Source organism: Nymphalis io, chromosome Z (assembly GCF_905147045.1).
Source record: "Nymphalis io chromosome Z, ilAglIoxx1.1, whole genome shotgun sequence".
NCBI classification, from domain to species: Eukaryota; Metazoa; Arthropoda; class Insecta; order Lepidoptera; family Nymphalidae; genus Nymphalis; species Nymphalis io.
In genome coordinates, this window is record NC_065918.1 from 10559232 (window position 1) to 10586972 (window position 27741).

The 27741-nt window shown below is 32.1% G+C and overlaps 1 protein-coding gene across 1 annotated transcript; it reads left to right on the plus strand.

Annotated features, from left to right (window-relative positions):
- The first annotated feature begins 305 nt into the window (after window positions 1-305).
- LOC126780789 (transcriptional repressor scratch 2-like) lies at window positions 306-26322 on the plus strand. Its single transcript, XM_050505495.1, has 2 exons — window positions 306-592; window positions 24911-26322. The coding sequence occupies exons 1-2, from the start codon at window positions 418-420 to the stop codon at window positions 25963-25965; spliced, it is 1230 nt and encodes a 409-aa protein (XP_050361452.1). The 5' UTR covers window positions 306-417; the 3' UTR covers window positions 25966-26322.
- The last annotated feature ends 1419 nt before the right edge of the window (window positions 26323-27741 follow it).

The window sequence follows — 27741 nt, forward strand, 5'->3', positions numbered from 1 at the left end:
TGAAAAGTTAGTTACGTATTAATAGCAGCGTGCAAATGCACCCGAGAGCGTGAGGCGAGCGTGTCAGCAAAGTCCGCGCTACTTCCACCGGTTGATTGCGAGTAGCAGTTGGGTCGCGGTTCTTTGCTCGAGTCCGCACCGTCTTCGTTAGTATCGCTCCAAGTTGGCAGGCAAAGTTTGTGCGGCGTGGTGCGCGTGCCACCCTCCACCCACATCGATCGAAGTGGCGGCGCGCGCACCACCCCTCTGCAAATATATATCGCGGAACGCACGAGAAACCCTCACAACGCAAGAGGACGCGCGCGATCGCCTGTAACGCCGCTCGCCAGGGGCGCCGCTCTTTCTCTTTTCTCTCTTTTTCTCTGTTCGTCTGTTTCTCGCTGATGTGGTCGCGCTGAGGCCGATGCGGGCGCCGCCATGCCGCGCTGCCTCATGGCCAAGAAGTGGAAGGCGGCTCAGGCAACCGAGCTGGCCGACGAGTCCGATGAGGAGATCGACGTGGTCGGCGAGGGGCGCGGCCGGAGCCCCGCGCCCGCCGCCACTGCGCCGGGGCCCTCACCTCGCGACCCCGAGCCAACTCTCCTCTACAATGGTAAGCACTTGTTACTCGCAATCAACTTTAGCTATTTTTCAAATATATAAGCCGTTATCAGCCTGTGACTTGGATAGTGTACGATTTACATAAACAGAAACGTATTACTATTACATTACTTAAATATGATATACAATCGTGACTTTGATTTTGAAATATTTTTTGAATTGTTTTTATATCAAATGTATCTAACTATCCATAAAAAAAACAAAATACGACAAGCTGATACGACTTAAATAATAGTTTTATAAAGGTTCTATGTACTGATTACTTCAACTATACTTGTGTATATGAATGACGCAAGACTTTAATATAACCTAAAACATCTTAAAAAGGTAATGTATATTACGTTTAAGAGATCAGCTCGTAACAATAAAATAAAATTTATAATATCGTACATATATTTTACATTTTAAGCTTTGCCGTATATGCGATTGCTGATATATTTTTTCGCGAATTCTATATCAATAAAATAAGTTATAACGCTATGCGCATGCGATACGCCATTGCATTTATTTATCATTTAAAAATGTCATTTATTAAGATACCAGTTGCTAAGAACACCTCATGTAGACAGTAAAACACATCACTATGCTCACGTATGAATCCTTACATGGTATTGTATAGTTAGGGTCATTGGGGCTTAATAATATGATTGGGTATATATAGAGATAATACCAATATTCTATGTTGCTGTGAACTGTTTAACGTCTACCTTTTTCAATCTTCTTAAATCGAAATAGTATATGTGCTTATATAATAATCTATTACTAAATCGCCGTATGGGTTTATATGGTATTTGAAATATTTACTTTTTAAAAACAAGTATCGAAAAGATAAGCTGAAGTAATATTATTAAATACTTTATTTATTTTATGCCGACAGTAATTTTACATATTATTTAATAAAGTAATATATGCAGAAGAAATATTAAACAAAATCTTTAAATGAATCTTTTAGCAAGGGGCAAGGTCGTGTGGATCATTTTTTATTGTTTACAAATATAATAATTAAATAATATTAATAATATAATAATAATAATATCCTGGGACATTTTTCACACACGGCCATCTGATCCCAAATTAAGCTTGTACAAAGCTTGTGCTATGGAAACCAGACAACTGATATACTACATATACTACTTTTCTTTTGTAAATACATACTTATATAAATAATTACACCCAGACTTAGGACAAACTGACATGTTCATGCACACAAATGTCTGTCCTGGGTGGGAATCGAACCCACAACCTTCGGCGTGAAAGGCAAGTATCTACCAACCACGCCAACCGGCTCGTCAATAATTAGTTAATAATAATATGCAGGTAGCTGGATTTATATTTACATTATATATATTTATGTCAATTGAATATTATTATTACAGTACAGTACACTACATAAAAAATATAATGTAAATAAAAATAAAATATAAATTATAATCCAGCGAGCTGCAACGCAGCACGAGCACGACATCAATAAAAAAAATTTAATATTATTAACAACAAAATCAACAATTCTTTATTATTTTTTTAAAAGCTTTTACGCAATTGAAAAACGATATTTTTCCAAAATATTAATTAAACAAGAAATATTAAATTCATAAACGATAAAATAAACATTTTTTTTTAAAAGTATAAAAATCATTAAAATAAAAAACAGCTTAAAATGTAGGTTATATTCTAAGCCCTTAAATATAATTTTAAAAAGAGGCATTTTTCTATTCGAGTGATAGAAGAATGATTAACGGTCCGTCGCATCACACAACGTAAAAAAACAACGATCATCCGCACAGCACGACGGGATTACAAGCCCGCCTCAGGATCTAAATCCGATTATTGAGTACAACATAAGCGTATTTTATACGTAGAAATGCAATTACAGCAAATGAAAAAACCTTTACAAAGCCTTTCACGAGGAACCTCCAACATTTTATTAATTTTTATGTTCCAAGGTTACCCTTTTTCAAAAACCTACTCCCACACTTTCATTATAAATTATTTTGAAAGTTATTTATTTTTAAATACGTCGTTATACAAAATAAATCTTCAGGATTTTACTACTTAATTTTACACTTTTACTACACTATTACAATATAGTAGTACGGGATAAAGAGTGGGCAGACCTCGCCTCGCTGCGCACCGCCGCGTCAACGGATCATTCCGTTACGATGATTTATGTCAAACAGCCTGAGCGCTTTTTTAATATAATCTACACAAAATATTTGAAATAAAACAGATGTTTTTTTATTATTACTAAAATTATCGACGTTAAAATGACAATTATTTTTCTGACCTAGACTTATATGATACATTACAACCAAGTGCTAATAAGTTGACGCTAATCAATTATTATGAGCCACTGAAATAATAAACATATAGTAATCATTTTTATAAATTATGGTAATATAAATGATGATTTATAAAAATTAAATCATAAAAAATCAATAACTCAAGTAAAAAAAAGTCACTCAATCCACATTTCACCAAATTTTTATATCCAGTCTATTTATATCTTTAAGCCCGGGCAAGCACCACTGAATTTTCATGTGCTTAATTTGTGATTATAATTCATCTCGTGCTTGACGATGAAGGAAAACATCGTGAGGAAACCTGCATATGTCTAATTTCACTGAAATTCTGCCATATGTGTATTCTATCAACCCGCATTGGATCAGTGTGGTGGAAAAGCTCCAAAGCCTTCTCCTCGAAAAGAGAGAGGAGGCCTTAACAGAGCAGTGGGACATTCACAGGCTGTTGCTGTCGATATCTCCAGTCATCAATCGAGAAAGCTATCCTCATTTTTATCCTCCTCGACTAACTTTATATACCCTTTATTTTACTGAAATAGATTTTTCCAAGCTATTCAATCCAATGCCTAAAATCCTTAAATCAATTTCAACAAAATTGTCCAGTAACTTAATACGAAACAAGGCGTGGTGGAGGAAATTGTAGCTATTTCGGTTGTTAGTTCATGTAGTTCGTCCGTGATCGTTATTGTTCACTTATTGCCTATAATTATAGTACAACCAAAAACGATTGCGTAAACAATCACCGATCAATTCTGAAGTTTACGAAGCAGGGTACTTTAACTGGTGCATTGTTTGAGATCATAACGATCTTCTTAGACAAGTTTTAATTTCGTAGGAGACACGCTGAGAACAAAAGTCAATTGATTTAAGCCATCATACTGGCTCCTTCCTTTCGGACCCTTAATGTACAATTTATTTACGTTTATTGCTATTTTTTGCGATGTCTTGCTATTTTTATCATTGGCAGTCAACAAAACTTACAAATTCGAATATTGGGTCGATTCGTTATTCTGACGTACCTATACCTATACGATAATAGGTTTTATCATATCTAATTCATGTTAACTCTGAAGCTATACAATAAGGAAACATACATGTTTTGAAGTAGCAGGCAACCGATCTAAACTACAAATCTATAAATGTCAAATTATTTAAAAGGGTGAGAGGGTGAGAAGCAATGATATTTCTTCTTTAATGTCAAATCAATGATGACAAAAAGTAAAGTCGTATACCATTATGAAATTAATTAAGTAGTAAACTGAAAATTTTAAATTTGGAATGCTTCACTTGTATACAGACAACTTTGAAGTGAAAAAAGTATTACAACGATTAAATTATTGAACAACATATATGATAATTATTTAAAATATGTATTGACTCAAATGGTTGTATGTATATTGAAAAGTGGTCGTAGCTTCCCCAAGGAAATCTTAGTTCTCAAGAGACATTCCATTTACAGCTTATGTTGGCACTAATGGTTCATAGTTTAGTATGTGCTTCTGAAATTTGGTGTAAACATACTAGACCAAGCGAGCCTGCATTATGTATTCGCAGTAAAATGTTTGGTAAGTTGCATCATAAATATTATTTAAAGAAAAAAACATATAAATTATGATAAAATGGTTTTCGACTGTGGCTTCGGTTGCGTATTATATGGTTCGGTTCCTTCAGGTTCAAGCAAGTTCAAGCTTGCTTCATATCAAATTTCATCAAAGTTGGTTCAATGGTTTGGCGTAAGAGACAGCCAGAGTTACATTTGTTTTTATAACATTAGTATACACGACGAGTAAACAATAAGATAATTTAGATTGGAATAACCGTAGTTAATAAGAGACTTAATATTCATGTTACATACATAACAAACTTGACAAGTTTGCATGTTCAAGTATTTTGAACCAGTTTACATGAAGCCTCTATACCGCCTTTTTTATACAGAATCGAACGCACACTTATGTGAAGTAGTTAAACATTTAAAATCAAACAAAGTTCATTAGACTATCTTCATATAGCTGAACACCTTTCAACTTCATTATCTGAACACTATCAAATTCTAAGTAAAAAATAATCATATTCGTTTTTCGTTGGATGTAGGTGTAAAATATTATTAAGATCCATTTCTGTCTTTAATGTATCTATGCACACACGCGTCGTTCATTCGATTGAACTCAAACTTTGTATAGTTTCGGTGTTTCCAAGAAGATTCGTTGCATTATCGCAAACGCACGATAGATGACGCGTAAATCGTATGTAATATGAATTACTTTATCAAAATTCTTTATGAATAAAAAATAAAACTATAGCATTATTTTTTTGATCTAATATTCAGGTATTGAATAACCGTCTATTAAAAAAAATATTGTTTTTTTTTTTCATTATTATAATTATGAACTATATGAATAAATCGCAATCGTTAATATTAGCGTAATCTAATTCAAAACATTGTCGGGTTTATTCGTGGCATTTACCATATATCACGAAACTTTTAAATATCCATGAAGAAACCACGCTTGTAAAGGTGAAGGCTATTAGGTGGGTTAATCCGAGGAACCTGAAAACTATTAACATAATATAGACTTTTACTTCGATTCTGTAGTCATGAAAAACATTCATTTAAATTCATAAATAAATACCGAATAATATTCTTATATTTCTGATATTTATATAATTTTTCTTTAGTTACTTACAATCTATAATTTTTTTATCGAATATAAAATTAACATGTAGAATATTTACTGTTTGCTAAGATTCATTCAATTCTGTATCGAATAATTTTACGTAAACTTTCATTTTACATTTACTTGGTGAAGCTGAGAGCTTTCACGCCTGTCCGCTTCACTTACAGTCTCCAATATTTCCAATTGATAGCGAAGAAGCAAAGGCGATGAGCCTGTCTGCGAGGAAAGGAAAGTCGTGTCGCATTTTCGGTGAGAGTTTCTACTAGCCGTTGAAATGTAACGTTTTGAAAGGCTAAGTTTACGGTATATTTAGGTTCGATGTATTTTCAGTGAAATACATTTTCAACTTGTATTTTTAAAGGATTTTATATATGTTATTTTATATTATGTTCAAATGTAATGTGACATATTTAAACCGACGTATTGAGTATGTATCGAAACTTTTGCACAGTATTTGAAAATATTTTTCATATTTATTACATTATGATAACACAACTCAATAACAATTCATGTCACATAAAAAGATTAACGAAAATATTACCAACTTATTGTCTATACAATTAGAAGACAATTAAAATATTTACTACTTTCGAAATGTTGTCCTACTTTAGTTATGATATTAAAATAGACGTATTTTAAAATAAATATTATTTTTTTCTATCATAGCTTAACTTGTATGTAAGTAATTAACAAAGTCAGTATGTACTCTACCCTAGGAACTAAATTTTGACCTACTTCGAAATGTCGTATCGCTTTGAACGTAGATGTATACGTATAAGTATGTACTTCGAATGGCAATGCGATAATTTGGAACCATCGATCTAGTTTGATAATAGACCCAAGAAGTAGAACGCTTCGAACAGCTACCAAGAAATTCTTCGAATTTAGACTAAATTTTTTCGTGATCTTACTTACGTGAACGAAGATATAGAATAAAGATATTATGGACTATAAACAAAGTAAGTATAGAAAATATTACAACAACAATTGAAAACAGTATCTCATTTGTTTTAGTACAAAAATTTACATAAAATGTAAATTTCAAAATCATAGTATTAATTTTAGTACCTAATAATAATACATAAAACATTAATGCATAATTAAAATATTTAGTGAATAAAAATTAGTAGAGAACATTATAATAAATGAATTAAAGGTATAATATAAATATTTACTATATTTTTTAAACAGAAATGACAATCATTTTTTTTTAATCATACCAGTACAATTAGTGTCAGAAATAAACTTACATTGATCCACGGGGCACACAATATTTCGGGGACTATGATATATAGACTTAGAAGTGTTATTCTTAATAATATGGCTCTACATCGTCTCGAGCTGAACAAGTCTTAATGTTCCTTTATATAATTAAAATGAAATCATTTAATGAATTTAAGAAAATTCATAAAATAAATATAATTCAAAATTCAATCAGTTTCTACGTTTACAATCAGATTACAATTTTATTGTACAAACTAAGAGGTCAGTAAATGGCAATAATATATACAAATTGTAAAAAAGTTCAAGTTGCTCTGCATATAAATTTCTTTTAACAAACATTTTTACGCTATGCGTTTCAACTATGGTAATAAATAAGGATATATTATTATTATGTTTAATGAGAGATCCAGCACTGACATTTAGATTTTCGAAATTTTTACTGTCACCTTTGAAGTTTAATCGAATTTGTATTTTGTACGAAGGTGCAGTCCGTCGTAAACGCTTGGGTGGCGGACCATGAAACGAGGGTCAATTATTGATTTTCTGGTCCACACTGCCGCATGTAGCCAATTATGTAGGACCGATATGGTTCCGTAGGCCTTCATTTGATGCGTATTCTTTGCCGTATAATTTGATATTCATATAGATCAAGTGACGATATAGGTACTTAATTTTATAAAATATTTTTAATATTGTATCTTTCGGTTTCATAAAATTAAAAATATCTCCTGGTTAGATAACAATTACTTAATGATATGCTGTAAGAATCATCGGAATAATCATTCAATGCATTTTAAAATCCTTGTATTATTATATAAAGCATCCTATAAAAAATATATATATAGTTAAGGTAAATTGTCACAAGAAAGCCGACGGCGTCTGTTTTCAATTAAAACCAATATATTTTATCAATAGTCTGCTGTTAGTGTCTATTGATACTGACAATAACAACGAAACATTGGTTTTTTTTCATCATATTCGAAAAAATATTAGTCCGAAAATGCTTTCCAAATAAACTTTGATAAAAATAACACACAAAAGACCTTTACACGCCAAACGAATCCGTTTGGTTAAAATAAATAAAAACACAAAATGAATGCGGTCATAGTTTAGTCATATTTCTGTATGTAATTAATTTTTATTTTAAATAGCTTCATCTTATAGGAATGAAAATATTGAACATTTATATTTATAAGTACAATATATATATATATATATATATATATATATATATATATATATATATATATATATATATGTGACGGCGACTGTGGCGTCGTAACCTATACGCCAATTTATAAAATATATAAATAAGTGTGCTTGTTTCAGTTTGAAATACACCTGGAAAGTTAGGTCCCAAGCTGACAGTAATTACTAGTAGTAAAGGACGTTCAACAATTACGAAATATATTACGTCACTATAATTTAACACCGTGGTGATATATTCGTATGTTTATATCCACAAACCTTTCAATCCCAATTCTTTAATTTCAAGTAATTTAATACAATACTCTTTTCTTTTCCTCCAAAATGGACAACATTTAGCATTTTCTTCGTACGCGAATGAATGTATAAAATCTAAATATTAAATACCCATTAAAACCAGTGATTCAAAGCGGTTTCACTTTTATCAAATGATGAAGAATTAAAATTATTCAAGCATATGTTCGACAAAAGAAAATGTATATTTTATGTTACAATTTCAGAATACTGACATTATGTTTAGTTACTGTACAGAGTCCTGAATGAAATCATCTATCAAAGTACAAAAATATTACGAACTTAAATCGAATTCTATCAGTTAAAAGCTTCAAGTATGGCTTAGTTTTCGCGGCCTGTTTCCTAACATTTATCAAACTTACGACGAAAAGTTGTGACAGGATAAATAATGACAGTATATCCTAAGCTCAGAACTTTATAAGACCGAAACTCTCATTCGTCAAATATCCCGTATAGATAGTACATGCTTGTATATAAATAAATCTCTCGTATATGCATATAAAAAAACGTTGTTTGCCATTTCTATTCACAACAATTAATAATACATTTAAAAATCACTTTTAAATGCAACAATTCTATACAGAGTCCTAGTCCACAATAATGTCATTAAAGCAAAATACTACGGGCTAAAGTACACAAGTTGAAGTATTGTAAATCAAACAAAGTCATTTAATCCACAATAAACCATTAAAATCACATGCATAAACTGTTTGAAAGTTAGAGTAAACGTTTTTTAATGGTAGGGAATGCGGTATATAACTTAAAAATTTCTGTATTTCCGACAAATGCCTTTGTTGTCAAATACCAAGAATTCTTTAAAAGAAATTCGTTTAACATAATTTCATTCATTCATTTAATACTAAACACTAAAAACTTTCATCGATGTCGTAGAATTTCATTTCAATTCATTCAATATAAGCAGGTTTAATCACGACGAATTTATTTATATTTATCAATAATTACCCCTTTGGGCAAAAATTACGTAAGGATTAATGATGCTCTGGATTTTTAGTGTTTCATCGCCTTAAAGTCATCCGTCCGCCTGGGAGGTGTCCACACTGCGTTTGCCTCAGACTCATCTGCTCCATTAGCCATCGGTCTAGCAATATACGTGGACACTGCCTTCCGCCTGCAAATTTTATCTACGGTTAATCTGTTATACGAAAACCAAATAAATCAGATCTAACTTTTAATAAACAATGAGGTATACACCTCATTGTTTTTTTAAGTTATAAATATATTAAATTCAACCTTAATTTTACTATGGATGAAATTCGTTCTTAATAAAAAAATGTTAAATGTCTTCTATTTTTAATCTTTTATGTTAAATATCTAGTATTAGTCTTAAACTTTCTTAAATTACTCCTAGTCTTAAAATATGTTGGAAGCAATACATTACATAACAAGTTGATTTAATTTCAACAAACAAATAACAAAACTGTGATAACTTTCGAAAAATATGTTACGTTATGTTCAAAAAGTTGTTCTTCCACCTGTCCGTAGTATTTAGTTGTCAGAATTTAGTTTTAAAACAAAACGGTGCATTCCCACTGAAATAGTTGGCAATTTATGTATTCGCAAATATTTGCAATTCGTCATATAGTCACCAACTTTTCAATTGGAGTTTCAATTTATCCCTAACTTAATTAATGAAAGATATAAATAAAAACGAAAACTTCTTTGTATCTCTTTGATTTTTATAATAGATTATAATCAACGTCATCGGCAACATAATTCTCGATTTTATTTGCTTAAGCCAGCAAATCGAGAATCGTTCACAAATTAATATATAATACAAATTTCCAATTTTTTTGTGTAGCAGCTCAATAATTGATTCCATACAATAAACAATTATTAAAATCATGATAAAATCGTATAAAGAGGTACATTAAAATATAAAATATTTAATGCCACCTCATCTTAGAATCTATAAATATGCCACTATTTGCCAAATACTTCTTTCTTTTGAAGGTGTATTCAAGGTTCAATCGAGGGAGGTTCTCTCGACTCGAAGCTCTCGCTGGATTTCTTCCAAGGTCTACGTTATTCGGTTATTCTCGTGAATGTTATTCATAATAATATTACGATCTTGACGCTGGTTGAGATTCTCAGGATAAAATCTTAAATTAAAAAAAAATTGTCCGAATTAAAAGAGGAGTTTAATACATTAAAAGACGTACAGATAGATAGATACTATAAATCTTCTTATTTCCTAAAATATATTGCGATCAGTTCATATACTGTCATGTCACTTATCCTTGTTATGGTTTTATTTACACAAACATCTCAATCAATCAAAAATTAGTTAATATAGAAAAGTCTGTATAAAGTTACATGCATCATATAGAATTTGATTTTACTTTTCAATGTGATTTTACTTTTCAATGTGATTCAGGCTTAAGTGATCAATTGGATGGTATTTAAAGCACAAATGGAGTTGACAAAACGTGCGGTGTGATACTTTATCAAAACAGAACGTAATGGAATGCTCCGAAGTAATAAATTACTTTCATCGGTACACGGCTCGCGGCACTTTTTTCTTTTATAACCAAGTCTACGATTTATGAGTTCCAAACAAGGCCAAGTGCTACGGCTTTTTATAAGACTCGATACATTTGTACGAATTGAAAATCGATTCAAGCTAATGTGTTTTTTATCACACTTATACAAATGTGATGTGATTCACAATAGAAATGCAATAAGAACTTTACTTTTCTTTTCGATTGTTGTTCGTTGAAATTCACTTCTAATCGTACAACTCAACTTTTAAAAGCACTTTAACACTATTATCTAGATTAAAGATAGTCGAGACTTATTTTTGAATTACTAATATTTCTAATGAATAACTCCATCCATTGGTCCACTAATTATGTATGAAAATCCAATCGTTAGCTTTAAAGTTTATCGCGTTTAGATGGGCAGACAGACGCGGTGATGTTACCTTGTTTTATAATATGTAGTGCTATTAAATTGATAAGCTCAATCCGTTTACCGGCTTTTTCCGAATTAAGTTAAATAAAAACTTGTATACTAATAATAAAAAGGTAACTGATCGTTGTCTGTACATTGAATGGGTATGACTATTATTGGGGGCCTTTATCAATTCAATAGAACTCAAAACAATGATTGTTAAAAATTTAATCTGTTTTTCTGTGTTTATTGTACGCTAATCTTAGAAAGGAATAAAACTAAGTTAAAAAATGGACAGTTTTGGAGATTTACTAATATATCATATAATCAAATTAAGTATACCGATGTAAGTTGAGCTCAAATCTATGTGATCCCTATTCAATATGATTATATTGAATAGGGTGCAGCTTAAATCGCGCCGATTGTCGAGCTGTTGCCTACACTATTGAGTTATATGCAGCGTACGCACGTATGTCAGAGACACACGGGGCTCCTTGGTAACAGAGACCTGGTAAGCCTCTGTCTGTATTCGTTTGTAATGTATTTTGTTAAGCTAGTATAATATCTCATTAAAAAAAGTACACTTATTACGGATAAAAAAAAAATAACAATATATGTAATACAATTTTTTTTTATACAACTTACTTAACAAGCTATTGCCCGCCTCTAAGTGTAAGTAAAGGATAAATGTTGTATGGAAGTCTGTGTTTATAAAGTAAGAAGCATTTAATGTCATTCTGGTTAGAGAAAGTATATTACAGCGTTTTTTTTATCAGTGACCTTACAGCGATGCCTGTAGTTTGACTTAATATATTTTATAGTGACCTAAATGGATTGAACCAAAATTTAATTTATACATGTCTTCCGACCTAAGATGCTATAGCTCAGATGTCGTCATCCATGTCGTTGTTAATGCTGTAAATGACCAAGTGCATAAATATATTTTTTATTCCAAAATAATTAGATTAAACAAAACTATTCAACTCACTGAAAACTTTATTTATCTATACTAATATTATAAAGCCAAAGAGTTTGTTTGGTTGAACGCACTAATCTCATGAACTAATGGTACGAATTGAAAAAATATTTTATTGTTGGATTGCCCATTTAGAAGGAAAGCTATTAATAGCTACATAACATCACGCCACGACCAGAGTGGCGCATTAATGAAGAGGGAAAAATTACTCCTTTTGAGATCTTCTGTTGCGTGAACTGCGTAAACGGTTCAAGTTACACAACAATTAAATCATGTATGTATGGAATTGTTACTCTTGAAAAGTCCCCGAGTCTAACTTAAAAGATAGACATATGGTAAGTCTTTAAGATTGACTCACTATAACCTTCTGTATGGTAATCAAATTCATTCTAAAATAAAGCATTATTCGCGAAGTCGTTTTTATAAGTATGGTATTAATTCTTATGAAAGATATCGAGATAAGATCATAGATAGGTGATGGTACTTTCTATAGTATTGACATATTTCAACACATAAAGTAGGTTGTTTGAAAATACTCATACTTAAGTCATTTCTTAAGGTTTGTAAATAACTTTGTAAGTTAAAGTTTATAGGTTGGGTAGATATTTTTTTTCGTCACCGCATATATATTTTTCTCATTGTTTTTTCAAGTGTGTCGGAATAAATATAAGGGAATGCTGTTTTTCTCATGGTCAATGTGTTGCCCTATCTAAATCCGGGTAAGGAGAAAACCAATAAATACTAATATCCAACGAAAATAAAACTAAAAATACTTTATCTTTTGCTCTTAGTGATTTCTTTGTCTCTTGTTTTCTTTCTCTGGGCACAGCTAGTACAAAATGAATAATCAACCTAATTTATTATAAGTTTAATTCGAAAGCGTTAATTCCTTTTATTTACATCTAACTGGATCAGTTCAATTAGTTGATTTAATTATTCGTATTTTAAACTAATAGGTAAATATTTATCGTACAATTTTTATTTTATTTTAACTTTACCAATTTTAAATAATAATTATTATAATTACTTTTAATTTTCTCCTGTCTCTATAGCCAACTTAGTCTTTACATGGTCGAGCAGCTTATAGCTTACGGTATATTTGTTTGTCGCTGCCTATTGACCTAAAAACTGAAGCATTGTAAGCCCTCCTTCAGAAAGTGTACGAGAAAAAATTAAAGTCATTGTTTATTTTATTTTCTTGATTCTGATGATTTCATTCACTTTCTTAATTATCGAGTCGTATTTTATTATAATTGCCAAATATATTATATTTATCTGAATGGCTGATATAGAAATATATGAATATATTATTATGAATCAGAATGTACATAGGAATACCTTTGAGAATATATCTCTGGTTCCTGTAGTTACGCTGGCAGGTTGATTATCCTTCAAACCGGAACATAGGAATACTAAGTATTGCTGTTTGGCGGTAGAATATCTGATGAGTCGGGCTTGCACAAATCCCTACTAAGTTATTCCTACAAATATCAAACTTGATACAAAATGCTTACTCAACTAAGCTTTTGACTGTAAATTCTGGGACGATTTCAAAAACAACGTTCTGAAATTCCAAATTATTTACACCAAGCTGCTACCATCGCACGCTCGTTATACTCTCCTTGACACCGAAAGGTACAATTTGTTTCTGACAAATAACCTAGCCAAATGTAATAATACTACATCTCATGAGGTGACAGTCGTTTTACTACAACCAGCTGTAGAAACAGTTCAAAAAGTAAATAAGATTATATCTTATTTGTCATTCTACATAGAAAACAATTTATTGGTGGCACACAATTCTCCACCCTTCCACAACATTTTCTTACTTGTTAAGACGCTGTCCGTAACTACTGCCTTCTAATTAGGTTTTATCTAGGCTCCGAAAAAGGCCTCAATGATTTTTTTGTTATTTATCAGGTAGCTTCCAGGATGCGTGATTTACGTTATTATCACAATCAATAAATATTTGAATCGATTGGAATATTCCATCATAATTTACTCGTGGTGAAAGAATACTAGGAGAAAAACTATGCCTATAGCTGGAAGATAAATGAAAATTTAAGTTTTATTCTGTTACATAAATAACAAATGTTAATATGTAATAGATTAATGTACACGTGTTAACAACCATCTTGATGTGTCAACAGAAATACCACGTGTTGACAGACATACGTACGAATACGGCACGTAATTGAATTTCCAGTACAATTACACTGACGAAACGCAAATTCAATTGGATTTGAAATTTGATCATTACATTGAAACGCGCGCACCTTTGAATTAATTTTACGAATCATTAATGAAAATCCAAAAAAAAAATATCCGTCAAGTCTTGTATTACATGTCGTGCTGTCTGTGTCTTTGGTGTATATTTGTTATTGTTTATATTTAAGTTAATATTTATATCATCATATTTTTATTTTCGGGCATGTTCACAATTATGGATGACTTTACAATTTTAATTGGATTCTTATATTTTAATATTGTGTTGGCTACAGCTAAGCTTACATATCCTGGTGTTTTTTTATTAATCCGGAATATTATCTGCTAATTTTCTTGCTTAAAGGGGTGTTATAATCTTTATTTGATTGCATTTTGAATAACTCTTATCGAAATTAAGCCATTTCTATTTTATATACCTTTTTGCTCTTTCATGTTTTCCAAAGTCTGTGCAACAAAGTATCCACTTACCGGTAATATTAGTTGCTAAGACGTTGACAACACGCTAACACGTGCTAAAGTGGAAGAGAAACAAATCAAACTTGCTCACCAGCTTTCAATCGAGACTTCAATGCAGCGGATTTCATACCGATGAAGCAGACTAACCTCGACCATTAAAAATTATCAAAGAGAAGAAGACTGTGCATTTAATAATAAAGTATAATTTTAGTATGACTACGGATTCCAAGACGATTTCGAGACTCTAAAACTTAATTAAGACTTATCGACAATGAAATGTCAAGCACAAAGACCTTTTAAACAGCGACTATCACGTGAAACAAAGCAGTACTTCACGTCTCGCTTTTAATAACCCAAATCCAGGTTCCTCTTATTTTGAATGAATACTCTGAGCTCTCATTCACTTTTGTTGTTTAAGTTTACGATTTCTAAGAAACTTTTTAGGTTGCTATCCATCATCGCATTTTACCCATATCATTTAACTTGAAGTTTCCATACTTGGGATGAAACAAATTTACCACCTAAGGCCAAATGATTTTTTCAACTTTCTTTATTGGTGATTATTGTAGGTGGACAGGGAATTAGGCCACCTTATGGTATGTGGTCACAGTTAGAAAAGAGATTGCCACTGTAAGAAATATTAATCGTCTATCACAACGTTAATGCGCCTCTAACCTTGGGAACTAAGATGTTGTATCTCTTCTCCCTGTAGTTACGTTGGCTCACCCTTCAAACCGGAACACAACCATAATAAGTATTGCAGTTTAACTATAGAATATTTATGATATTCTACAGTTAAACAAACATACAAAGCATACAAAGCCCTACCACCAAGTAAAAACTCGATGAAAATAGGCATTAAAAATTATAATATATAATAATTTAGGGAAAAAAATCACGTCTGGTTCTTTCTTGAAGATGTACCGAATGTGTTGCAATTCAAGTTGCAAGCAATTTTCAGGCAGGCAAAGTAAAATAGTCAAGTATAGCCCGTAAATATCACACTTTTTGCACAAGAACCTTCACTTGGTTTAGAGTTTATTTTACTACGCTGCCCTAATGCGGTTTTAAGGATACGCATGAGTCAGAATATCATTAGACACATGCAGGCTCTCTAATTATGCATCCACTGAAGTTAACTGCACCATCAAGTTATTTATATATTTCACCGAACAAATGTGGAGAGTATGAAGTTTAAAAATTATTTACTATAAGAACTCTTATCAACGACATTAATCATGACATTAAATATATTAAAATCTCCAGACGTATTTCCGCCACAGCAATCATTCTCAGTGGAGACTTGTCAATTGCGCAGAAGATATAACATCACGTCTGTTTGCATAAACACACGTCTCTCTTATATTCCGATGAGACGTCAATCACACCCGACCGAAGAGATATCAAAGGAAAGATATTACTTACTTTCTAAAGCATGGAAATGTAATACTGACAGCTTTCTAATAACAAACTCTTATTGAACATTATTTGGCAAAAAAAACTAAATAACTTTTTAGTGACCCCGATGGACCTGGATCTGTAGCCATCGTTACATCAAAGATATTTATAATAAAATATAGTTCTAATAAGAACAAATTGCATAAAAGTAAATCTAAAAGAGAAAACATTCAAAAAAAGAATGCAATCGCATTAAGCAGATCATTGAAACAGAACTATACATCTACATCTTCGATGCATCTACGTTTTCAGTTTTCAAATTTGCAGATTCCAAACAGCTCAGAGTGGAGGACGAACAAATTAACCAATGTTTATGAACGATTTAGATTGCTATTAGAATTATATATTTGACAAAAGAGAGACTAAATGGAATACGATTCAATAAGACGTATAATTATTAAAATTTATTATATAGTTGAAATCATATAGTAAAATAAAGTAACAACCTGTAATTATACCATACAGCTTTTGGAGCAAAGCCTCCTTTCCATTTTAGAATATTTGCGGCTTATTCCACCACGCACCAATGTGGGTTGGTGGATACTCATATTGCAAATGTGGTCATCTGACGTATGCAGGTTTCCTTATGAAGTTCCACTTCACGATAGAGGTCGTGATAAATTGTAGACACTAAATAAACATATAAAACTCATTGATGGCCCACTTTAATATATATTATATAATATACATACAAGAATAAAGTGATTATAATTTTATACAAGAATGGTCTTGTAAAATTGACCGAAAATAACAAAACCAATTCAATCAGATAAATGTGATAAATGTGAGCATATGAGAATGTCGAGCCTTCGAAACAGCTGCATGACAGCTTTGTCCGGAATACGAGAACGAACTCCGGATCTGCCTGACCTAAATTTCAAATTGTTTAATTTACGTCACACAAATGTACTACCGAAAGGTTTTCGAAATAACAATGGTTTTGTACAATTCAAGTAATATCCGGAAATTCATACATTCACCTAGAAAAGCTATTCATAATATAAATTCGGTCGCTCAATACTATTGTCGTGCGAAGTATTCTAATGGTAATATATTTTTTTATAACTAAATATAATGTTTATTTGTAAAATTAATGTTTCATAATGTATTGGAATAATATAATCTAATAAAAACATGTAAAAGACTATAATATAATTATTTTGTCAGAGATTTGACGAACGTGACAAAATTAAAAAAAAATAGGTCTATTTTATTCTATTAAACGTTTCATTCATAAAATATTTCACAATTCTGTTGTTTTATATATATTGTAAAAAGGAACGACAAATCAATTCTTTTAAAAATATTTTACAATTTTCCTCAAAATAAATTCTGTAAGCATCCCGATCCTGTATGAACGTACAACAAGTACCCAGGAGGGAGTCCTGGGGCGACGCGGGGGAGGGAGGTGCACCCTTGGGGTGTTCAGGGGTCGAGATTCAACTGGTGCAATGCGGCGTACCCCTTCGCTCATCCCTCGGTCCGGGTTTGTTTTTGCTATTGTATTTGCGCCGCACAGTTGGCACGCTAAACGTAGATTTTCATATGTTTGTTTTGTATCAATGCCTTAAATGATGGTCGAGTATTTTACCATTTTATTTTTCTTTCATTTTATTAAGATTAAATTCGAAAACCAAATATTTTCACAAATTTTTATCTTCAATAATATTTAAATGCGATCACTAGTCACGAATTTATAATAACGTGCTTATGTTTACACACGTCAATGTTAACACCTCAAACAACAGCCGCTTATTTAACACAAATTATACAGATAATAATTAATTTTCACATAAATGTAACCGCTAATACAGCCACTAATAGCAATTTATTATTGTTAATTATAGAGATTAGCGATATAAATTGTTATCGTTCAACATTTTTTGGATTACAATGATAAGTTACGATACATTATTACATTGATGAAAACTAATACAAACTAAATATGCAAATTGAAACTATAATTCACATTTTATATAAAAATATAAAATAGTTTTTATCAATTTCTCTTTATTCTATTCGGTATTTCATAATGTACGAGAAAATGCAACATAAATTTTGCTTGGCTCGTGCTGCTCTCGACGCAGTAGACTTAACTTAATTTTACTTATCTATTTATTAAAAACGAGATGGAAACGGCGCTATAATACTACTAATTGATTACTTCGTCGGTCAAATGAATAGATTACAAGGCTGCCGATCCTGAGTTCCTCCTAGACTCAAATTTTATTTTTGGATTAGCAAATAAATTTTATTTCTAAATTTTCAATCAATTCAAGAAATTTTCATCCCGGAGTTAGGAAGTTGACAAAGCATCGGCTTTCCGTACCTCAGACGGCTCGGAGGGAAAGTATAACCATTGGGCCTTCGTCTGATCTATTGTATTCCCATCAAAATCAAAATATCGTTTATTCGAGTAGACTTACAAAAGCGTCACGTTACTCTAAACAATTAAATTAAACGTAAAAATACAAGCAATGCGGAATGAAGTTTCTACCGAGAATAACCGGCAGCATAATTTAAAGTTAATGAAATATTATTAAATCTTTTATTTAAACTGCACGAAAATTCAGCAAATGCTAGCCCCGCGCTTTTATCATCTTCTATATATTTTTTATTGAATAATAAGTCTTATTTATCAATATATTTTTGATATGAAATTTAAAATAGTAAAAGGGCAATTAAAAAAAATATCTGTGCAATATTAACATGGAGCTATGAGAGCTAGGATGTAGCGAGTGAACCTGTGCTTTTAATCAGTTTTGTCAATTAAATACATACTTCTTATTTCCCCCTATTATATTCATTAAATGCCTTAACAGGATATAAAAATTATACAAAAAGATATCATTTTGCTTCTGCAACAAATATTATGGATTAAATAAATAATTAAATGTAAAATATATAAATAAATAAAATACTGTTCTTTTAAGTAATCGACGATCGACAATTATATTGAAAAATTAAAACAAAAAAAAACACTAAATTTGCAATTATATTACAATACATTATGGCTAGTATTCTTGCCGCCATACCATGCGCTCGTGATTTTTACAGTAGCTACGTTTTATTTTCATTTTTGTACCAACATAAATTATTGTAAAAGAATCTCAAGATTTGGCATTTATTTACTATCTTCAAAACTAGCTATGTCAATTACAAAAAATAAAGTTATTTTTGCGGCCAATCCAGGGCATGTTGTATCGATACTGCGTAGCTTTGCAGTCAAATTTCTGAAGGTCATTGAAGGGGTAATACGGAAAGCATTGACTAGTGAGTTGCAAGCAAGTGACTATTAGTATATATTTTTTGTAGGCCGAGGCTTTTTTGAAAATTAATGTGTAAGTAAAAAAAATACCATAAACATGAAATTAAATAAAAAGGGGCTTTTTAAGAAAAAAGTTAAAGTGTGAGTCATTCAGTCAGATTTTAATAGAATATTTAGTAGTAGATAACACATACGTTTAAGAAATATGTGTTTAATAAGTAAAGTAGTAAATTTTTATAAAACATTATTTTGTTGTGAAATTTAAAGGTACTAACAAATAAACTTCTTCAATAAAAATGTTAAATTATTTTAAACCAAATATCCATTGCGTCGCCAGTAAGTCCGGACAACAACGGAAATACGATGCGACAAGATGGAAAGACAATATTCTAGAAAATTGCATTACCAGCACCTGCTGCATCTACAGTTTTGTAATAATAGAATAAGCAGAACTTAGAAAATGGAAACTTGAAATTTAAAATTTTTTACCGACATTTTTAGTCTACTTTATTTGATGCCTAATTAGTATAACGATACACAAACCGCCTAGCGTTATGAAAGTGACAGATTCGATTCTGACCCCTAGGGCTATTGTCATAAACATAAGCTTTAACGTTTAACTGAAGCAGATTTGAGTATTATTATTAGTTTAACAGCGTTACGTAGACAACATAAAATAAAAATAACAAATCTATTATAAAATTTAAAAGAAATTTCATAATTATAATACGTAATAAATAATATTATGTATGTATACATAATTAATTGTCATCTTTATTTAAAATATTTTTAGTTTTTGTTTCTCTCAATTATCTTTAAATTTGGAAGAAGTTTCATATTGTGCTATGAAAGTACTATTTACAAGAACTTAGAGATAAAATATTTCAACTTAAGTAGTTTAATAAAACATTTTTAACACACACATCCGAGACAACGATTTATCACTTAACTTATTAATTAAAACGGCAGACCGTGTAAATTGATACAACCACCAGATATTAAATAATATTTTGGTAAAAGTTCCAGCGTTCATTTTAATGTAAAATATCTGATACTTTGTACGATTTAAAATCAGAATGACTTCAAATTTAATATGAGTTCGTGAAATTAATTTAAATATTTATAATTCTACGAATCAAAATGAACAAAAATAGATACGTTACAATAAATTATGCCGATAGAAAATTTTTAAACACATTTATTCGAAAATCCAATTTCTTTTAATTATATATAAATTTTAATAATGTTTTATAAATCTTTTTAAATTTACAGTTGCGTATCTGTTTAATTAAAAAGTTTACTTTTTTTCGTAAAAATAATTAGTTCAATTTGCTTCTGTAGTGACTGTAGGTTGTCGGATATTTTTTGTTATAAAATAACTTTACACGATTGTATATTGTCAATGCAATATAATATATTGTATTTAGCAGTATTATGTCTACAGTGAATACAAAGTTTCCCTATAATAGATTATTATAAGAATAAAAATACATTTCTTAATATTGTTTGAGTAAGCAATTGTTACTGAATCGATAAATAATAAAAAATGGTATACTTTCAAAAACACGTTCGTGCTAGATTCAGTGTTTATTTTATTTGACGTTCAAGATATCATATTACGAGGGGTCGCAGAACTCAACTGATATAAAGGTATTCGACCTTTTGTTACAAAATGATAGAAAAAATTCATTAAGCTATTGTAAGAGCGTTGAAACAACTCGTTTGAAAAATAAAAACGTTCAACATTATCCATGACAACAACGATGAAATATTTATTCACTTTAAAAACAGGAGCTTCCCGAGGCACCTTTGTTTAACCCACCAATCGCTTTGTCAACGAAATTTTACGCTTTCGAAAAATTAAGCGGCTTAACTTAGTTACAACGACAAATTTTGACATAAATGTGATTTTTGTAAAAGCATTTTTAAATAAAATCCAAATCATTTTGACGTATAACGTGAAGTTTTTCTTTTTAGATCGAATAGTTTTATTTCGGATTCAAATTTTTTTTTCAACCACACATCAAACACGGGATAGTTCGCTTTGTAAGATTTTCTTTACTGATTTTACTAAATTCCGTATCTTACTTTCCTTAACTTAAGATTATACTAGTTTTTTCACATTTTAAATTAAAATTGTACCTACAATCTTATATATATATATATATATATATATATATTAATCGGTCTTACGTATGTATTAATGCATACTTACACACATACACACTTTGTCATGACTATCAGTCTTAATAACTGTCAGTTCCTTAGATGTTATGTGATCCTCTTAACAATAATTTTGGTTTTCATACAAAATTAAATCTCTAATTTACATGATTTCATCCTTTAAAATATTAAAACCATAGCTGACTCCATAGTACGCTACCTTGGATTTGTAGGCGGTCTCTTTTAGTGTCTGCATTTCGTGTAGAGGTTATACGTGAGGACTGGACAAAAATTACCAAATCATGCCCATCTCAAATTAATTATCTGATTTCACTCACTCAAATTAATTATCACTTTCCCTCAATCACAGACCCTCAATCTGAAAGGAATATAAAACACTTCTTATATTGTCAATGCACCGTGAACTGTGGAAAACAAAATGTTATGTCTACGCCAGCAGTACAGTTTTGATGTTTGGCGGTAAAATAAAACTTGTGATTAGGTTTTGTATCGACACAAGCCAGCACAAAGCCCTACTCAGGTGGTAGAGCTTTGTGCAGGCTTGCTAAATAACCATTTTGTAACGATATATTTTTGTTGTTCTCAAATGATTAAAGGAATGATTCGAATTTAGACCTTTACTAATCTTACCACCATTACCACTTGGACACTCAATTCAAATCTATAATTAAGCAGACAAATAATTGACTTGATCAAACTACCTCTGAGCTTATAACCGTCATAGTTTTGAAAGACAATATTGATAAAGGTATACCGAACGGGATTCTGTACAAATAGTCGGTCTACTGTAATCGACCTGCCAAGTTAGTCGATTGTTTGCTAGAAAATCGATTTACCAACTTGTTAGCTTAACGCCACTTTTGAATAAATTTAGTGGCGGAACTCGATTTTCTGTAACAATTCGATTAATTAAAACCGAACGTTGATCGCCGGTATTGGGTACGATATTCACCAATGCTACCAATTTCCCTCGTATTGAATGAGGGTTAATTCCGTTGATATTGACCGTTTATTTACTATTTTAGTGTAACTGTTGTAATAAATATTTAATTTGGCTCTTAATTGGACTCCAAATTAAATAAATAAAAAAGTATCTTATTGTATATCTTTGTATATTTGCCAATTATATATTCTGGAATAATGCGGAAATAATCGTAAAACCTAATTCTTTGGCAAGTTGTTAAGATGGTATTTCTTTAAATAAATTAACCGCATCACAAACTAGCTGATCTACATATTATAACAAAATATATCACAATAATAACTGTCCTATTATTGTTAAAATTAACTTTTTTTTTTCCAATTTGTTATTTATAATCATGGAAATTTGTTGTTGCAACTTTTCTGTTGCTACGTCAATACAGATTTTAAAAAACCTATATGTGTCGAAGGGAGTTCTGCCACATGTGTGTAAAATAATTCCACATTGGAGCAGTATTGGAATAAGGTTAAGCTTCTCATCATAGGATAGAACCTATCGTACCTATACCTATATTTAACCAAGAAAATGTTTATATTTCATTTCATAGTTCGTAAGCTGCTAATGTGAACAATATATCAATAAAAGCAATTTTATAATTTTCGTTGTCGTTGTTAACAACTTATAAAAAATATATATTATTCATGTTCAAATAGATTTAAAGTCATTGTCTGTTTAAAGCATTAATAAAGACAAAATAGAAAGAAATGTAATCCTGGTCCCGTACACCGCGCCCTCACCCGTTTTCGCTCCAAATAATCCCGTCTCGTAGCAAAGTTTCATTTACTTACACATTCAAAGTTAAGCCTCTTAATCCGCGGAGCTTATGTTGCGTCACTCGGTGTTTATTTTGGCCATTTTCATTTAGAAATGAACAATAACATATAATTATAAATAAGGCATATTTGTATTATAATAGCAATTGTTTTATGTAAAAATTTTAACCTTTTCCCAGGCGGAACATTACATTATTACTTTTTATTTCAATCCCGGCTAACTTCATACGGATACTATTAAGGATTGTGTATATACAACTATTATAATACAACAAGTATCGAGCCAAGCGATCTATCTGTACTGTGTTATTAAATCTTACTTCAAATAATTATTTATGCAGCATAGTCAAACAAAATATTTTTGTTTCAGTATATGATTTATCTTTTTGTTATATATATTTAAACTGTAAACTATGTTATGTAGTTCGTTTTAAATGCATAGCAAAATTGGCACCGAACAAACCAATAAGAAAGCGAGTTACTAAAAACATGTTAATAAATAAAATAAAAATCAATCATTTTTATGTAGTATTTAATAAATATATTTATTTATTCATACAGAAGAAATCATTATTAAAACTGAAACTAAATGAATTAACTGAAAACTGTCTTAAAATATTAATTTGAACATTCAAATACAATATTTTAACATAATTTACATAAATTTGGCAATTGCATAGAACTATGCTAAATCAAAGAATGTTTTAATTTGTTTAAAACCTGTTCAGATACCGTAATATTACAATCAAAATTATAAAGTAAAACAAACTTTTATATACAAAACAATATTTTATAAATATATAAAGTAGGATAATAAAAGTTCAGGAATCTAAGGAGCTACAGGTCTGTGAACGCCACAGGTTGCCTCTGTAAGTTATTAACGATCCCAGTATAACTCTTGCAAACTAGGGTCTCGGCTCAGGTCCGACAATTACTTCCCGCTATTGTTTCTAAAAGTTTTACAACATACTTTATTATTAATTACAGAACGAAAAATTTATAGTTCCTAAAACATGATAATGATTTTACCCCAAGCGAACCATGATCTTCTCTAAATTTTATATGATTTTTTGCTAGATATTATTTTCTATTTAAACAAACGAACATATCTCGTGTATTTATATATGTCTTAAAATATTATTAGAAGCTTAAAAGTAATCAAATTGGTACTAGTTAAATTAAAAAAAATATATACCTATAAGTATATATATGTTATATGACAGGTGACCATTTTAAGTACTAACTTATTAGACTCATAATGGTTCAGTATATTTTGATTCGAACGTTCATATTTATCTTATTGATTGACCTTGACCGTAGAATTAAGCCAATGTTTCGAAACTTCTGGAGTAATAAGCTATATTTTTCTTTTACACAGGTTATACCGAGGAACAGCCTTCCACGCAATTCACCGCACAACTGCCGAACGAGGTGAGCCCGGCTCCATCCGGCCCCTCTCAGCCGGCGCCTCAGCCTCTGTCCTACGCACTTCTGCACCTCTCCGCCTCTGACTCGACAGAACAGCCTTTTCTCCAAGTACAGCTCCAATCTTCGCCTGTCTCCCCTCCTCCGCCACCGGCGAGCGGCAAATCCAACTCCATGTGCTACTCTAGCACGGGCACTCTTCTGTCTCTACCGCCAAAGAAGAAAGACATCTATCGCCCCTACTGCCTTGGCGACCGCGCGTACCTCCATCGGGCCGAAGAGGATCTCAATGCGGCCCACGCAATTCTGGACTTAAGTCAACATGCAGTTTTCCTGACAACACCGCCGCGCACTGACCCTGCACCCCCGGAACCACCGCCACCTCCACCCGAACCTCCTCAAGAGCAGACAACAGAGCGTCCAAGAGAAACTGTCGCATATACTTACGATGCCTTTTTTGTTAGCGATGGTCGTTCTAAGCGAAAAAATTATGCAAACGCCCCTGTAGAAAGCGCCCAGCAACCTGAACCAAAATCGAAGTATACGTGTAGCGAGTGTGGTAAACGATATGCTACCTCTTCAAACCTTTCACGGCACAAACAAACTCACCGTAGCCTTGATTCCGTCGCCGCCAAGCGTTGTGGAGAATGCGGTAAGGCTTACGTATCGATGCCGGCGCTTGCCATGCATGTGCTCACGCACCAGCTCTCCCACGTTTGTGGCGTTTGCGGTAAGTTGTTCTCTCGGCCTTGGTTGCTACAAGGTCACCTCCGCTCTCACACCGGTGAAAAACCATATGGATGCGCACACTGCGGAAAGGCATTCGCTGATCGTTCTAACTTGCGCGCGCACATGCAGACGCACTCCGCTGATAAAAACTTTGAGTGCCTACGTTGTCATAAGACTTTCGCCCTAAAGAGCTACCTCAATAAACACCAAGAATCGGCGTGTGTGCGCGACGACGATTCACCATCACCACCAGAAACCCCTGCCTCCGCATCCGGTTAAAAGCGCAACAGAACCGAAAGCAACCAGGGACCGTAATCACTGTTGTAAGATTTACATATAAACGTAAAGTATTATTATGAATTTAGTTTACTAGCATAATTAATATAAATATACAAATTCTAAAATAGGTAGACGCGCACGACTTTTAGTGGATCTCTGCTGATCATGTCGTGCCGCAATCGAGCAACGTTTCGCAAACAACGAATCACGTACGACCCCGTAGCGCCGCAGACGCGGTAATAGGCCGTAGCGATAAACGTCCTAATAACGTTAAACATTGAATTATGTATATACATGTCGATAAAATATACCCTTATATACATAGAAGTAATGAAATACGAATGAAACTAATATCTTTTGTAGGTGATTTTTACAAACCGCGAAGTAGGTTAGATTATTAGGGTGTAAGTTAAAATGGAGTCGCGAGAGCCAAGCGCCGAGCTCGTTAGTGGACGAGGGCGGGCGCCTGTGCGCGCCGCGTCGTCCGTCTCGGTGAGGAACTTGCCAAAACTTTCCGTCCGAAGCTCCGCACAGCCCGTCGCGCAGCTAGGGCCGCACGCCGCCGCACGCCGCCGCCCGCGACAGTGCCTTAGCGGCGACCACGCGCCAGACGCGCCGCACCGTCCCGCACCCGCACCCACTTTACTCCTTATCCTTCAGCACGCAATCCCCCTCACTTGCGATATATAGCCTTACGTCATCGCAGTCATTCATCATACTTCTGTATTAAAAAAGAAACAATATAAAAAATCTTTAATTTGATTTAATAATGCAATATATTTCTATGATAAATACTTTACTAATATATACAATTAAAATGATTGAAGTAAACGGTTATGGACGGGCGGCGGCAAGCCACGCGACGGCTATATGGGACGGGCTTCGCCGCGTCACTCAGCGAGCATGCCTTTAGATTGAGTGTGTTAATAGTGTCAAGTCGAACGTAACTGGCAATAAACTAGTTTAGAATAAGGTAGCATTAACACTAGGTTACTGAGGCGAGCACGAGGTGTTCGGAAGAAATGGGTATTCGAAAAGCAATAATAATGTAGGTATTATCAAGTCGCGCACCGCTGTCGATGGACGCAGCAGACTTTATCCTATCCCCGTAGCGTTCCGTAGCTCTCGTAGAAAAGTGTTACGTCTACTACGCAGAGGGTTTAAGAAATCGTATGATTCTCCTGTAACGGCGTAATAACGATCTGCAATGTGATATTTATACTCATACGTAAAAGTGTTGATGACATACTTTCAAAGAACCACCCTCTGCGTCGTCGACGTCACCCTAGCGTATTAGTTGAAGCCTCGCGAGTCAATTCTTTGTCAGTGAATTTCAGTTAACCCTGTCAATTATAAAATCCTCTATTAAAAGTTCCTGTACGGTTAAATAATTCACCAATTAGATGTAGACTTAAGAATTTATTTTAAAAATTATTAACAATAGACTTACATCAGTGACGTATTGTTTAAATATTTTTTTTTATTATTGCTCTTTGTTTCGAATTAGTGAATGTAAGTCATTTTTTCTTTGTTATATTTTAAATATTACTATTTGCGTTTTCAGTATTTTTTTTTAATTTATGATAAAGGTATAATATTTCTTTAAAACGAATAAGCTTTACCAGACAATGGTTGCGCGTTAAAAGCAATATAATGTTAATCTATAAGCAATATTACGGTAGAATTTACGTAGTTTATATTCATCGTTTATTGATATTTGGTAGATATTTTTGGTGCTTCGAAGTACTAAATAAATTGATAAATTAATGAAACGAA